Genomic DNA, 17,285 nt, shown 5'->3' on the forward strand with positions numbered 1-17,285 from the left:
AAATGGACACTCGATATCATGACTATTTTGACTTTATGATATTTCACATTGCCACTTTTGCTTACTTATGTATTTCATATTTGACATACATTCATGTTTTATCTATGTTCATATTTGCTTGACATAATGCTTTTGCTTTTTTTTTGTTTTTCCATATATTAGACGTACTTCTACTATTATACTACTATGATGTTTTGGGTTTCACTTACACCAATACTACTTAATTTCATTCACTCTTGTTATTATAGATAATTGCTCAATTACTTTTTACTACCCGATCGGCCAATTAGCCATACACAATTTTACATTTTTATTATATTTTGACACAAGTCATTTGATTCCATCACTTCATTTTATTATGTTTAAGTCCTATTCAGTATTTCCCAGGTTCTCCGATCTATCAATTATTCCCTAAATTCTATAGATGATTCCAATTCAGTCTTCTCAACTCTTTCTCAATTATTTTATTTTCCCAGTCTATTCATGGGTTCCTACACATATTTACACACTCCTCTAATATTAGATCCACACCAATTTTCAAGCGCGCATGAGGACGCTCATTCCGCGCATTCCGGTCTTCATCACCAAAGGCGCATCTTATTAGTTGAAAGGTGGAGGGGGAATAATGTAGGAGATCAGAAATTATGGACGGGTCGAGAAAACATTGTCTTTAGGATAATTGATATTAACCAACAATTAACATGGAAATATCTGGAAAAGAGAGCCCTGGGAGATAATCATTCTGTTTACCCCACAAAAATATATTATCATAATCAGCCATTTATCTCAAGTGTTTGTCCACCGTTTATCGGCACCTTCATCCCCTCTTCTATTATTATTCAGGTATCATTTTGATCTAACCATAAAAGGTACTCCATTAATATCACCAATTCTGAGATTTTATCTCTCCTCCTTATTGTGAAGGGATCAAAATGTATAATCCCACAATTATCTTAATTGGTATTATAAAACTAACGTTGGTGGTCACAATTAGGCCCTGGGATCTTTACCCTATCGTGATTGGCTAAAAGTTGATCAGCAGATGGCCTGATACACCCTGGTCTGAAAAATCAGGGGAGATCCCAGTGTCTTTGATTTGTGACCAAAATCGGGAGAAGACCAAACTTTAAATCCTCTCCCTCCGATCTACTGAATCTAGGCAAGAACTACTATTTCGTCTTTCGTTATGAACTTTGTTGTTCAGTCATCGCCAGTCTAATAAATTATCTTAATATTAACCAAAAACAATTGGTATCAAAAACATGTCTGGCGGCTTGTTCCAAGTTTTATTGGAGCTGGTCACATATATATTATGCAGTATGGCCATTGGCGGCGGAAGCGAGGGAAGGGCACGTTCCTCCTATTTTTTTTTGCAAGGGGTGATCCCTATAAAAATCAAAACAGAATAAAAAAATGAAGTAATAATTGCCCTGTACATTTGCTTTTTAGTACGAAAAACACTTGTGTTTTGGGCCCAAATAGGGTAAAATTGCAAAATAGTAAAACACACCTCATTTGGGTCTAAAATGGTCTGAAATTTAAATTTTTCTCATGCGCCTAAACAAACACTAAGAAGCAACAGCTAAGTACTATGTCTTCATATCTCATTTTCTGCGCTTTACTTTCATTTTGATGTCATTGGCCGGTTTTAGTAGCACTTCTTGAGCATAATGAACTTCGTGATCCGGGTCAAGGGTCAAACTGAATTTGCGTAAGATACGAGCAAGAATCACTTTCATTTCATTCATTGCAAAGTTCTGTCCGATGCAGTTTCTGTAAAAGAATAGAAAAGAACATGAAGAAAGCGATCAAAATTGCATGATTACGATTCATGCAGAAAAATAATAGTTTGTATTGTGTATTATGTTGTTTCCTTACATGGGTAACCATGGTTACAGTAAAAAAGAGCCAGGTCTATATGTGATTTAATGGACATTGACCTTTACCACCTGGTTACAATTGTAAGGAAACATCCTAGCTGTGGCAAACTATTCTGTTAAGTAATTGTTTATAGGAGACCAAAAATTTGAGACTATTTTCATACAAATCGGAGTATCATTCAGGTTTTTACCCCTGTGGAGTTCAAATGGTGACCTTTGACCTTTCTGCTTATAACTCTGGAAGGGTATGTCACAGATAGGTAAAATTATACTTTCTCTGGATCGCCATGACAAGAGAAATAATTTGGGGAACTTTTCAACAGCATTTGAGCAGTTTGAATTTTGACCTCTGTGTGAACTTTGACCCGCCATATCTCTCAAAATGCTCAATGCTGACAGAGTAAACTTATTTTTGATGTTGGTGGTCTTGAGAAGCAATATCCATCAAAAACAAAACTATGGACACCAAAACAACGTCATAATCACTGGCAGCCGGACTATTTTGATTGGGGGTTATTTAACAATGCTAGCATGACCATGACGACATGACGAGTTAGCCTGTGTTAGCCTCGAGTGTGGGATATTCTTCATTTTCCCCAAGAGCACCAATCAAACCATTCTATTTGCATGATTACCTTTAAGTGTTACCAGGCGGCGGATGACATGATCGAGCCGGCAACTCGTGAAACCGCCCGGCCGTATGGCATTTTCCATATACTCGGTTAGTTTTGTGGGGTTCATTATCGAACCCCAACGGTTTTAGCTTGTATTTATATTATTTATCAACATAGGCCTATTTGTTTGTGATATTTCAAGCGTTTTAAAATTTCAAAATAATCCCATTCAATTACACGGTTGACGATGAAAATTTACTGAATTTAGGGACTGCACGTCATACACCACCTGAGTGTTACCATGTTTTACCTTGGTCCAGCAGCAAATGGAAGAAAAGCAAAGGGATCGTTCTTCTGGATATTTTCTGGAAGAAATCTTTCAGGTTTGAATTCCTGTTTTGGTAAAAATACACAATTTACCATCAAGATCACCTGAAGTTTTGACAGTACAGATCCCATTCATATTATTCTTATATAATTGAAGACCACATTAGTTTGCATATATATGACGTCCTGTCAACCAGAACAAAAATACAGTACTGCGCAGGTCAGCAACCAATCACGTCGCACCTTTGCCCTGACGTCAGACGCAAACTATTCTTTTTAATTCGGTCTTCAATTATACCAATAAGCCTTTTTGCAGTTTTGGAACACTTTTGCCCTCTGACCTATTGGGAAAATTCAGAAAAGTTGGTTTTTGTGCTTACAAAATATAATCTAAAATGTTTTACAAGAATGAAAACAAACCCAATTATGACTATGATAAATAAATTAATAATAATTTCCCCGATATGTCAGAGGTCAAAGTGTCCCAAAACTGCTCTCAGAAACCGGAAGTTATAATGGCGATTGGGCTTATTCCTTTTGACAGCATTATTACCCAAATAAATTTGGCTATTTCAGTTGAAATCCATCCCCGGGGCCGCGGAAGACATGATCTTAATTTCCCACACATGAAGTTTTCTTATTGGGTCACCCATTAAACACCATTTGAAATTCTCACTCCCATTCTCATGCTCACATTGAGAAATCTCAGTCTCACATTCTCACGTGTGGAAGATTCAGATTATTTCTTTCATGGGGGTGTATAGATTTCAAGTGGAATGTCCCATTTTATGTCCCAGACACAGTTTTTCACATCAGATTATTGTCTTAGACGAACCTTATTGTCTTTCCTAAAGCAAGTATTAAATTGAATTACGGTTGGTAATTAGTGTCATACTTTAGCAGGTTATTGCATGAATATGGTGAACAGAATTGATACTTTTTCCGATAAAACGTTATACAAATATGAAAAACGTGTTTACGGGATCTGTATCATAATATTGGTCCTAGAAAATAGCAGCAACCTGGATCATGGTCATGGCCTATATAGTCCCAAAATCTTTATGACGTGATCGAATACAGAATAAATCACGAATATTAGTAACTAGGCAATGATTCATGCTATTGAAGAAAGTGTGTATTTTGGCATATCTGGGGTATCTTGATGTCTACCATTACACGGTGTTGCATGATCGAATACGGTGATCATGATGATGAGGCATCAGGTATGCTTATTACTTGAGTTAATTTAATTGTATTGTATTGTATTGTATTGTATCGTATTGTATTGTATTGTATTGTATTGTATTGTATTGTATTGTATTGTATTGTACTCTACAAATTCTTGTGAATGCTTACTTATAAATTAGCCTTTACGTCAGAGACTTGAGTCACTGTTCTTACCATGTGATCTTCCCAAACTTGTGGGTTATGATGTAAACCATAGATAAATAGATCCACTTGCACACCAGCAGGGATTACTCTCCCATCAATCTCTGTATCATTCTCCATGACTCGTGATACAACAAATACAGGTGGGTAAATACGCAGAGATTCCTTGATGCAGAGACTGAGATACTTCATCTTTCCGAGGTCATCCCTGAACATCAAAAGATGGATACAATTAATATTCAGTTCGTTACGCATTTTTAAATAGGCTATATCTCAAAACTATTGGCCAAATAAATATGCATATTGAGGGGGGCTTTGGGGACAAGAGCCGGAGGTAAAAGCAAAGACAGCAAATTAATTGACTTATTGAAGAAAAAGGGCGGACAATTGTGAAATAAAATGGTTAGAAATTAACTATCCATCAAAAAATATTGGGTCAACCTTTTCGGGCTGTTGATGCAGAGGGCGGTATAATCATCCAAAAGTATTGAGTCAACCTTTTGGGCTTTTCTCCCCCCCCCGCCCGGGTAGGACCGGTCTGGGTATATCGCCACTGGAAAGTGAAGTCATTATACACACGCCTGGCCCAACACTTCCATTTACCCCCGCACACATCGAATGTGGACGTTCAGCCCTCCATATCCGACCGAGGTACAAATTATTTTCAGTGGCTGCGGACACTATGCCATTTGTTTTTCATCCAGAAATAAAAAAAATAGTTCGCGTCTGCCAATCCTGTCAATCAAACTTCTTCCTACGGCCCACGATTGGTTTGTAGCACACAAAAGGGAGGACAATTCATCTGGTGCGTGCATCGGAGGATTTGGGAATCGCAGAAAATGGCGGAGTACTTTTACAAGACAAACAGAAACTTTTCTACTAGCCATTACTGACATGATTCCTTCAGCAAGGAAAGTTTATTACTAAGATTTAACGTTTGAGTCGGTTTGTATGTTTGAAGTTGAAAAAACAACCATAGGGCACGCTGTTTTACCCTACTTTCAGAAATTTCAATCATCAAGACATATCGTAAAAATACCGTTTCCGAGTTTGATTGACAAGTGACGTCACAAGCAAACTAGTATCTTTAATTCTGACTTTAATGATATTATACCATTCCACGGTGTCAGAACCTTTAGCGTTCAATATAGCATCGAGTTCTTCCTGTACTTTCTTCTGATGTTCGGGATATTTTGCGAGGCTATAAAGCATCCACGTCAGTCCGCTAGCAGTAGTATCATGACCTTCAAATAGGAATGTATCTACTTCATCACGAATCTCTAAATCCGTCAGTCCATTTCCGTTGTCATCATGGGCCGAGAGTAAGATATCGAGAAAGTCTAAGTATTTGCGATCCGAAGGTGTTTTTGATGTTCCCTGTGTAATTTTCAACATGATCATTATAATCATTATGATTGTATTTTGATCAAATATATTTAATTTGCGACTTTTTGGTCAACCAGACATACCTTGTTGAAGCAACCAATCGTATCCTACAGTCTTTTAACCGGGTTATGATGTTATGGACATTTCAGGGAGATGACGTCATTTGGCGATGAATGTCTTTTATAGTTCTGTCCCGGGTGTGTGAGAGTTTTATCCTGAGGCCCCTCTCCTTGATTGAGGAGCCCCCGCCCAGAATGCTTCTTTAACACCATGTTCAAATCAGGATGGTTCAACCGGCGTCATTTGATTTTTAGGATGGGGGCATGGATTTTTTTCAACACCGGAGGCGGCATTTAAAAACTAAAACTTCTATGTCCCCTGGAGTGGTGCGCCGCTAATGCCATATTGGTGTCCTGGCTTACACTAAATCGTTTCCACTTCAGCTGCCGCTACGGTGTTGTGATATCCCACGTTTCTGCACCGGTTGGGATGTGTTGCTTTTGGCATGCTTGATCCTTCGAACAACGCATCTCATAAACCACCCCACTAACCCTTTGTGTTGTTTATTCTTGGGCTCAAACAGGTTATAGAGTTCTTGGCGGTGGCCTGGACTCTAACCAAACAGGTTATACGGTTCTTGGCGATGAGCTGGACTCTATCATGATTAGAGTTCTTGGCAGTGGGCTGGCCTATAACCATCGGACAGGTTATAGAGTTCTTGGCAGTGGGCTGGACTCTAACCATCGGACAGATTATAGAGTTTTTGGCAGTGGGCTGGGCTCTAACCAACAGGATTAGAGTCCTTGGCGGTGGGCTGGACTCTAACCATCGGAGAGGATATCGAGTTCTTGGCGGTGGGCTGGACTCTAACCAAACCGGATTAGAGTTCTTGCCGGTGGGCTGGACTCTAACCAAACAGGATTAGAGTTATTGGCGGCGGGCTAGACTCTAACCAAACAGGTTATAGAGTTCTTGGCGGTGGGCTGAACTCTAACCAAACATGATTAGAGCTCTTGGCGGTGGGCTGGACTCTAACCAAACAAGTTTATAGTTCTTGGCTGTGGATTACTAAAATTGTAGTATCAAGCGATGGATAAAGGAATCCATATGGATTATGAGGAAATGAATTAACAAAACCATGAACCGAGACGAGGGCATCTACAATCTTAGTAATCTATATAATCCTCCGGGATAATCCTTTGCCTATAAAACGACGAAAGGACTGGCAACACTAGTTTCCGCCGTAGCAGAGCTTCACAACTCTGAAGAAATCCGACTGGTCTAGACGGATCAAACGTCAGTGAGTGAAATTACCATCAAATACACCATTTCTATTGGTTTTGTAAACAATCTTTAATAGGTAATAGAGTTTTTATGACCACAAAAGTGCTTTGCCATATTTGCGTAGGTATTCCTGTTCGGCGATCTTTTCCGATTCTTTAGTAACAACTATCTCTTCCATATGGTAGAGGGTTTTGACAATGCCAAGTAGATAAACGGGTGGTTTAAACTGAATTGTAAGTATTGGTCCATGTCTGTATTCGATAAAAAGACACCACAGGAGAACGATCTTCCTCCACGGACATCAAACACTGATAACGGCATGTTTATTTTATGACAAAACCTTCCTATGTGATTTGATATGAGGATCAATTTGGTTGAGCGGTAGTTCGGTAGATTTGATCAAAAACACAGGTATCATCCACATAACGATACCATTTGATACCAGCGTAAGATTGACAAGGCTATTCGCTCAAATCATTCCATGTCATGCTGGAAATAATTGGAGACACGTGACATGCATGGCATTGTTGGTAGAAACTCTCACAACTACTATAATGATGGACACTCCTCGCAAATAACGTCATTTCCGGAAAATAACCGGAAGTCAAGGTCCTTCGGCATCACAACCCTGCTGAAGACAGTAGGTTAAGGTAAGGTTGGCTGCACCAACAACGTATGTCTGGTTGACCAGATTAAATTTATTTGATCAGTTTCAACATTCCCAGATTAATGGGAGTCGACACAGTTCGATTATAATATTATATTTAAAGCCATATTATAACATTTCCATAAAAAATAGATTAGTATTTCTTTTCCATAAAATGTTAGCTTTACTGTCAGATATGGCCCTTTTAATTTTAAGCTGAACAACTGAGGTAAAGCCAAGAAAATTGGAATTTACTACCAGCGGCGATGTCGTCAATGCGTGTCACTCCATTCGGTTGTGCTACGACACGATCCTTTAAGTGTGTCGCCATGTATGACATGTACGTAAGTAATGAACATTGAAGTACGCGTTCGACTAATATTGCCATCGTAATAATAAAACGACGGTTCCTGCGTTTTATTCAAAATCTCGGATTGTGACTAAACTACAGCACCTAAAGTCTTGATTTTTGCAGGGTATGTTAGTTTAATAAAGTACATTGTAATTATGTAAAAACAGAATTTTGAAAAATATTGAGGGCGTCTTCCTCAGCAAATGTTATAACATGGCTTTAATAGCTTGTTGAAAATAAACTATCAGACAATACTAAGGCATTTACCCTCAAAGACCCTATTTTCCACACAATTTTGCCCCCCAAACGACCCCATGTGAAAAGTCCGTACATGTTGAAAATTGCAGCGGCACATGCTATTGAAATGCCCCGGGGAATTTATGCCAATGATGCCATCATCGTTACCAAGATAACGAATTGAAATTATCAATACTACATATCACGTAGCCCACTCATATATCTAATAACTCACAATTTCTTGCCGCCGTTTGAATATAACGTCGTCTGCAATTTTGTGCACAAAGTCACAATCTTTAATAAACTTGCGCCCTCTTCGGCTTCTTTGATACAAAAAGTCGAATGTGTATATTGGATTACTGAAAAGAGAATATAGACAAAGAAATTCCATAAAAACTAAATTTGAGAATGACGTTTTGTTCAGTTTTTGTATTCAATATTATTATTATTGTTATTCATCTACAAAATGTTGTTTGTTCAATTTCAGCTTTAGATATCTATAACATATTAATACCATAATAATATTATTGAAAGCATATAATAGTGAAATACCTTAATCTGTCAACTATAGATAGGGTCAGATCACGTACAGTATGAACATATTGGTCTCTCCCGCTGAAAAAAAATCAATTACATAATGTCCATCAAATCAATGTATTTAGGTCTCCGAAAATAATTTCGCTCCATCGTTTAACACATTTCAATTTATTAATATAAAAATATTATATAATATGTTTCCAAAAATGTTTAGTAAACATTGCCCTCCAATTTTACAATTTTTACCCTTCAATCTGATAGTTAGGTTTCTGTGAGAAGGCACATTCCAACAAGATTTCCAATGTACATAGACTGATATGCTTGCACACTTCGAAACTAGTACCGTCAGTAGCGTGGGTATCCATTTTGTCCTGGAAATAAAACGTCACAGTCATTTATTATGATATATAGGTCCCGGGGGGCACTCAACTTTGGAAGTGACGAGTCGAGTATGTGCCTGCCGGAGTCGCGAAGTAGGGGCCTATCGGGTACAAAGCGTTATTTTAAAAAAGGGGGTCATTGGGTACAGTATTTTGAAAAAGGGGGTCATCGAGTATAAGACTTTTTTAAAAAGGGTCATCGGGTAGAAAATTTTGAAAAAATGGAGCAAAATTTGGAAAATTTCGGCATAATTTTGAAAAAATGGAGCAAAATTGGACAGTTTCGGCATTTTTTGTTGCATTTTGATGATGCTATTAAAAAAAAAAAAAAAGGGGGTCATTGGGTAGCCGCAACTAAAAAAAAAAAGGGGGTCATCGGGTATGGCTTTAAAAAAGGGGGTCATCGGGTATAGTCGAGGGGGCCTATTGACAGGCACATACCGTCACTTCCAAAGTTGAGTGCCCCCCCCCCCCGGGATATAGGTAGGTGCCATTATTATTGAAGTCACTAGCATGCCCATGCCCAGGTCAACCTGAAAAAGGAGCACCCCATTTCAAACAAAACCTAGCTGTAGGAGTTGCGCCCACAGCTATATCAGCACTATGATGGCAAACCATAACAACACTAGGGTAGAGTCCCTAATTTTGTGTCAACGTCTTCTGGTGCAGACATTGATTCACAAGGATCATATATGACGTCTTGCCTCAAAATCCAATTGGAAGGGACAAGGTTGATAGAGTTGCCTGCCATGAATGTTAGTACAATTAGAGAGCAGCGGTGTAGAGAAGACTTTAACCTCACCAAACATATCATAGGTGTACTGGGAATACAAGAACACCTTATACATTTGAAAACCTAATTAAAAAAGACTAGTTTGCGTCTGACGTCCTGTCAACCAGACCAAAAATGCCGTACTGCGCATGTCAGCAACCAATCACACCGCGCCCTTGCCCTGACGTCAGACGTAAACTAGGCTTTTTTTTTTAATTCGGTCTTCAGGATGAGCTACCTCGATACGATAAACATACTTGGCAAGACCCAATACAAAGCTGGTGCGGCAACAGGCGGTGTTGGCATTTAATTGTTCTGAACACACATGCTAAAATTTCACGTGCTAGTATAATGGTCTCATACGAATAGTCATAGTAACCAATTGCCCGACTCCATATAAAGGGTATAACATGTTTTCATAACATTCAAAAGCATTTTCTGAAAACTTACTGCAAAATAAACATTACACTGTTTAAGTGTTGACAAAATATTTGGCAAAATTGTTTTGCAAAAAACATTTTACAATAACATTTTGACAACATTTTAAAATATTGTTATCATGGTTATAGTGTTTTCATACAAAACGTTTTGTATACAAAACCTCATAATCCGATATTTAAAGTTATTTTAACGTTTTTGCCAAACCAAAACCCAAAATATAACCAGTTTTTAAAACGTTTTGTGTTTGCTTGGACCTTGACACCATGTCTGTTTGTGATTGTTCCTGACTTTGCATTGCGAATGGCCATAGATGGAAAAGATAATTATAGAGTTGGTAGTCACATATTTCGACTTTGCAGATGACATAACACTCCTGTCTGAAGAAATGCAACAAGCTCAAGAGTTTCTGAGCAGAACAGAGGCCTCAGTAGCAAAGGTCGGACTTAAGATGAATGTAACCAGAACTAAGTTCATGGCGAACACCAAACTAGCAAAGACACTATATCAAGACCCAGTAGTGAGCTTGAGGAGGTACATGACTTCAAGTACCTTGGAGCCTGGAGGGAAAGTTCAGAGAAGGATATCAAAACACGCAAGGCTGCAGCATGGAGAACATGCAGCAAACTCTGGAGGTCAACACTTTTTGAAGAAATTTAAAAAAAATGCCGTATTATTTGCTGCAACAGTAGAATCAGTGTTGCTGTATGGCTGTTAAACATGGACTGTCTCTCCCCAAGCTGGCCACGGGATCAGATATTGATACACTTGGTTGCTTAGAACGATATTTAATGTTAAAGTCAAGTAAGGGACCGTTCATTATTTCTACCGGAGGGGGGGCCGGGAGCAGACAGAAAGTCACTGCCGAAAACTATATGACCCCCCTTCTCCGATAATAAAAACCATATGACCCCCCCTCCGAGCTACATGAAAATCATATGACCCCCCACCGAAATAGAAAGTATTGCTGCATGATGCAGAGTGGGGTCTTTGTAATTTTGGTTACAGGGATGTGCCACACAGACCTTTGATGGCTGACTTACCATTTTTCATCACCATGTAGCAGTGATGTCAGTGTGCATTTCATTTATATTATAGGCACAGCTTCAAGTAGCTAGTGGACACTTAAAGCGCTGAAGTATGCACATGCGCAATGACGCGCAATAGATGCGAACATGGATCAGCTGCCTCAACGCATCACGTCACTGCCACATATCAGACTGAAAAATTATGCCTTTAAAAGGAATAAAAAGTAGTAAAAAGTAGTGACATCTTACCATAAATCAGTGATGTACAGTGGCATAGATTTCTTTTTGACATGGGGGGATGGGGTTGGAAAAAAGTATAGTGAATCCAGCACCTTTTGGTGCTCGAAAAGCAAAGCGCTCGAAAAATTTTGATATTTTAAAGCTAAACTGATGAAATATGGTGCAAGAGGAATAAATGCGCGCGAAGCGCGCGGAAATTTGCACTTTTTGGGCTAAAATGGGCAAATATGTGGTCAGAAACCTATATTCAGGTGTCAACATTGGCGGGGGGGGGGGATGATTGTATGGAGCATCCCCCTGGCAAAATATTGGGGGGATCTACGCCTATGTTGATGTATCAATTGGACTCAAGTCCACTTTTTGCCGGACTCGGACACCAACAGAATCGGTTCGACTCAAACTTGGACACAGAAGGTCCAAATTAGATCCATGTAAAATGTGAAATGATTATCTAAAAATGTCAAAATAGATCTCAAATGTGATTCAAAATTTGTTGTCATAATGATGATGATGATGATGATGATGATGATGTTATTTTTCTATAATGTATTTGAATACATTGCCCAAGTTTACTGTCATGGTGGTTTAGGCGAGTCTTAGTAGTTTAACTAGGGTATGGAAATGACACCTGTACGGGGTGGGGTTTGATAGTCTGACCACAGCATTACTGTGCAGCAGCTTGCAATTCTCTTTACGAAAATGGCAGTGTACATGTATATTTATGAAATATGGTTCAAAATTCTCTTATTTCAGCAAATTAGAAGCAAAATCTAGAATTTTTTTCAATTTTTTGGAATGTTTTACCCAATGACCCATTTTTTCAAAATGTTATAATAAATTACTTACGTTTGGTGCAAATTTATGTCAATTCACACCGTGGCAGGTGAAAAACAGGTGAGGCCCGACTTAAGTCCGGAATAGGACCAAAGTGTCGGCAGACATGCAAAGCGCAAATTTAATGGTCAGGGGTCATGGGGCAATGTTCCAGATGGGGTCCAGGGCGAAGCCCCATAAGCTCTAGGATTTTTGAGATGCAAAACCATCTGACCCCCCCTTTCAATAACTAAAAAACCATCTGACCCCCCCTTTTTGCCTGACAAAAACCATCTGACCCCCCCATGTATTCTCCCGGCCCCCCCTCCGGTGGAAATAATGAACGGTCCCTAAGTCAAGGAATCAGCACCTACCAAACACTGAACTGTATGGGGATATCCTTAAAATAAGTGAGAAGGCTCGGATTTGCTGGCCACTGTTCAAGAAATGAAGAACTGGTATCTAAATTACTTGAATTAATTGGACTCCAAAACCAAAACATGTTCTCAAGCAAGATACTGGCTTAGAAGTTACAGACCCTGGGACGGCAAAGCGAGACAGAATGGTGTGAAAGGCCATCGTAGCTCGAGGACACAACTTGACTTAAGCAAGTAAGCAAAAAGAGAATGAATTTGAACCGCGTCTTATGCTTGTTACGACCTTGAAATAATAATTAAAAAAACCCAACAACTTACCAGAAGGGTAACCACTGCATTGTTGTACACATCAATATATGGCTTTAGAATATCAAAGTGGAAGGCTGGTGTCAGTAATCTTCTGTTACGAGCCCACTTCTTGCCACCAGCCAGAAGAAGCCCATCCCCAAGCCAAGGACGCAAGAAATTGTACGATGCTTGTCCAAATCCAAGTGGTTTAGGATCTGCAGCCATAAAGAATTAAAAAATAAAATAAAGCACATGTGCGAAATCCGTGTATAAAAATTCTGTCTTGAGTGCAGCATCCCGTGTTAGTAATGTTAGCAAATTTTTGGAAATATAATTATGAAAAGATACCACCCAGCAAACACAAAACGTTTTCGACATCATTCGCAAAAGGTTATAAAAGGTTGTCAGAAAACGTTTAAATGTCGGGTTATATAAAGGGTATATTAAGAGTATAAAACGTTTTAATAACCTTAAGAAACATTTTTTGATAATCTACTGCTCAGCAAACAAAAATGTTTTACAGAAAACGTTTAAAAGTCGGGTTATATAAAGGGTATAAAAACGTTTTAATAACATTCCAAAAACATTCTTGAAAACTTGATATAAAACATTCTAAACAGAATGTTATTTTGGGAGTTAAAAAATATTTTGCAAAAAATGTTTGCCCAAAATATTTTCAATAACGTTTTAAAAACGTTTTCATGACCTTTATATAACCCGACATTTAAATGTTATTAAAAGGTTTTGAAAAAAACATTTTAAGAATATTTTTGTGTTTGCTGGGTTCAAATGTTTTAACATAATGTTATTTAAGTATTGACACAATATTTGGCAAAAATCTTTGCCAAAATAGTTTACAATAACACTTTTTGAAAACATTAAAAAATATTGTTGTAGTGTGTTTTCATACAAAACGTTTTAAAACGTTATCATGACCTTTATATAACCCGACATTTTAATGTTATTAAAACGTTTTTACCTAAACCAAAAGCCAAAATATAACTTATTTAAAACGTTTTTAAAACGTTTTTGTGTTTGCTGGGCAGGGGTACTTTACAATCATGGTCATTTGCATGCAATGCTACATACATGGTCGAAGTTGATTCCTTTGAAATGTACACTTAGCTTTCTGTTCATTGTTCTATAAGTCAAGTACAGTTGCCTATATTACCAATAAGGTTGCCTGTTGTTCCCTTTTTTCAATGTTGAAATGGCAGAGTGCTATTATCTCAGACCACAGCAACATATTTCAGGTATTAGGATAGCATCCGATAACAGTTGCGGGACAGGTTCTGATATGAGTTACGGTAATGGATAATATTGGGATATTGGGATATACAACTGCTCTTTATTCGGGAGATGTTTGAAAACTTTTTCCCCTTAGTGATTTCGAGGGGAAATAGTAGATCCATGTTCTCAAGATCACAAAGGGGAAACAGTAACGTTCTTACCATCTCCGGAATGAAATAAAGAGAAGTTAATAATATTTGTTTTATACGCCTCGTATTATATGTTTGGGCATCCGATTGGTTAAAAGTATTCCTGTATTCAGGCCTAGTAGTAAGATTGAAAAGTATAAGCTTAGTCCAATTACACCCACACGGACACAGGCCAAGAGACAGTCAGTAGGCTAGGCCTAGTCAAGGCTAGGCCAGCCTTGCTTGCTTTGTTTTGTTGATTGAACACACATGCAATGCACGCGGCACACACACGGTTGAACGACTAAAGCTTACCGTGAAAATGTTGAAACCTCGCCAATACCACCACACAGTGATATGCAGTCCATTGATTGCGCACCCAATGAACTTTTACGTACTGGAGAAATATTGAGCAAACGCAACAAACAAACGGTTCGCGCAGACTCAGTACCCGTGATCTGACTTGACCTTCTGAATCTGAAATATCGATTTTGTTTTCATTTGGTTTTGGATTTTAGTTTAATTTATTATGTATTCACCGAAAGTGGTTTTAAATTTGCTTGAGAAATCAGGTGCTACATTCCCCTTATTAATATCTGATAAAGGTACTGGGATTGGCATAGTCCCCGACGCAGGGTAATATCGGAATAGTATGGGGATATTTCAAGATTTTTTTTTCACCAAATGTTATCCCGTATAGTGCGTATACCTTTTAATTTTGCTGCAGGACAGGCTTTTAAAGCCTTTTCGAGGCTTTTCTTTATAACAAAATACAAAATACACACACCATCACCCACCCACATAAAATGTACCACACACTCCCACATGTCCCAGATACAGATATATGAGCAGGGCCGTTTCCACCATTAGGCCAGGTACGGCGGTCACCTAGGGCGGCAAACGCAGAGGGGCTAAAAAAAGGGCGAAAAAGGAAAACAAAACGGGAATGGAGAAAGAAAAGGGAAGAAAAAATGAGGGCGGAAATACAAATAGGTCAAAACTGACGAGTTTTCAATGGGGTAACCCCCTTAACACTATTTTGGTATTCTTTGGTGGGGCGGCAGGGAGAGGCTTTGCCTAGGGCGGCGAAATCCCTAGGAACGGTCCTGTATATGAGTAATTATAATGTGCACTTATTCGCAAGTAAATTTATAAGATTATTGCAACTTACCACTTTTCTTGAAAATTTCTCTCATATGCTTGGGATGGTTCAAGGATACTATTGGTCGAAGAGACGTATAGAATGCGTAGAATCCAAATGGGAATTTTGCACAATGCTTTATACTGAAATCAATTTGAGCATCTAGGTATCCAGTTGCACGGACTTTGGGATCGAACAAGGGTTGCTGTATATAAAAAGGGTTATTCAAGGGTTTTTTTAAACGTATTCATGTTTATTGAATGTAAACAGCTGACATCGATAGAACTGTGCGCATATAATGTTAACAGAAAATTACAGTATAATCTTGGTAGTATGATCTTAGGGGCTGGCATTTTCTTCGGAAGGGGGGTCCCAAATATGTCGGTGACCGGAGTCAATTTTTTTATGACCCCCCTATCGCGGGCCAAAGTTTTTTACGACCCCCACCCTATCTTGGGTCAAAAATTTTATGGCCCCCCCCCCCTTCCACCTACTAAGACTCAAGACAAATTATTCATCGCGGGAACTAAGGCTAGGGGCGCGCCAAAACTTAAGAGCGAAGAAAGTACACGGAGTGCGTTAAAAGAAGGCGCGCGGAACGAGTAAAAATTTAGCATAGGTTGTACGCACATTTTGATTGTGAAGTTAAAGAATGCGCGCACAGCGCGAGAAAATTTTGAGGCACCAGCCCTTAATAATTCTATAACCCCCCTATTTAGTGTGTTAAAAAATTATAACCCCCCTATTTTTGGTCTGAAAATTCTATGACCCCCCCCTGTATTTTTGGGACCCCCCCCTTCCGAAGAAAATGCCAGCCCCCTTAGTCTCGAAAAATTTATTTTATCTTAAAGGGCATTTCGTGATCCACAGCCTCATCCCCCACTTTTCTCAAAAAAGTTGAGATTTTTATATCACTGGAAACCTCTGCCTACATAATGTTTATGTACAAAATATTTCTTGCAGATTAATTCGTTTTGCAAAGATATCGTGAAATTTGAATTTCGTTCTGGTGCACCAGAACGAAATTACAACGCATTGTCTATGGAGCAGTGTAATACACATAATCATGCATAACTCGCAAACGCAAAATCGGAATCAACTGAAATTTTGGGAATAGGCTTTTTTCGTGGATATGTACTGAAAAATGTCATAAAAAGAGGATGCTAGGATCACGAAATCCTCCTTTAACTTTTTGGTTATTAAAGTTGAAGTTCTAAAAATCGCTGGCTCTCAATCCCGGCTCTCAATAAATTAAATTGCTCATTAATTGTCTTTTCGGAAAGAAGACTGTGGGTTTGCTTCAAATTTGACCAGGTGCGTCTCTGATCCAACTTCCTTTCAAGACAATTGCAGCAATAATTACTGATACTCGTGGGGAATGGGTTGATACTTTGCACCAATGTGGCTCGTGTTCAACCACGGCTCTTCCCATTTGGCATCTGGTCCATACTCACTCTCGCAGGTTTTCTCTCAGTAACGGATGACCGTTAATAATTCTATACACCACACCATTCGTATAATTCCAACTTATGATAACTCCTTACGCACTAGTATTCTAAGAAATACTCACCTCCAAAAGCGTGCCCCAAAACCAGTGACGTTCACTACCCGGCCATTCCAACACTGCTTTAGTTTTTCTATGCAATGACTTGAGAAATCGTATTGTGTTAACAAGCAGATAGGTGAGTGGAATAAGTAGCAGTGTGGATAGGGTCAACAATAATGTACTAGCAGCCAT

The 17,285-nt window shown here is 38.7% G+C and overlaps 1 protein-coding gene across 1 annotated transcript; it reads right to left on the reverse strand.

Moving 5' to 3' along the window:
• Positions 1–1,604: 1,604 nt before the first annotated feature.
• Positions 1,605–17,285, reverse strand: LOC140137038 (cytochrome P450 4F2-like). The gene is made up of 10 exons (XM_072158697.1): positions 17,118–17,285; positions 15,578–15,752; positions 13,019–13,203; positions 8,899–9,023; positions 8,668–8,730; positions 8,351–8,474; positions 5,325–5,587; positions 4,223–4,418; positions 2,805–2,887; positions 1,605–1,773 (listed from the first exon to the last, which is right to left on the reverse strand). Exons 1-10 carry the CDS (start codon positions 17,283–17,285, stop codon positions 1,605–1,607), a joined length of 1,551 nt encoding a protein of 516 aa, XP_072014798.1.

The sequence above is a fragment of the Amphiura filiformis genome, chromosome 17 (assembly GCF_039555335.1).
Source record: "Amphiura filiformis chromosome 17, Afil_fr2py, whole genome shotgun sequence".
Taxonomy (NCBI): domain Eukaryota; kingdom Metazoa; phylum Echinodermata; class Ophiuroidea; order Amphilepidida; family Amphiuridae; genus Amphiura; species Amphiura filiformis.

What these genes read in the sequence shown, in the direction of transcription:
- LOC140137038 (XM_072158697.1), bottom strand. Translation starts at nt 17,285, where the DNA reads ATGGCTGCTAGTACATTATTGTTGACCCTATCCACACTGCTACTTATT. An exon ending in AGAAATTTTCAAGAAAAGTG is followed by an intron (nt 13,204 to 15,577) that starts GTAAGTTGCAAT and finishes TTATGGCTGCAG; the next exon opens with ATCCTAAACCACTTGGATTT. An exon ending in AAGTTTGGGAAGATCACATG is followed by an intron (nt 2,888 to 4,222) that starts GTAAGAACAGTG and finishes TTACCAAAACAG; the next exon opens with GAATTCAAACCTGAAAGATT.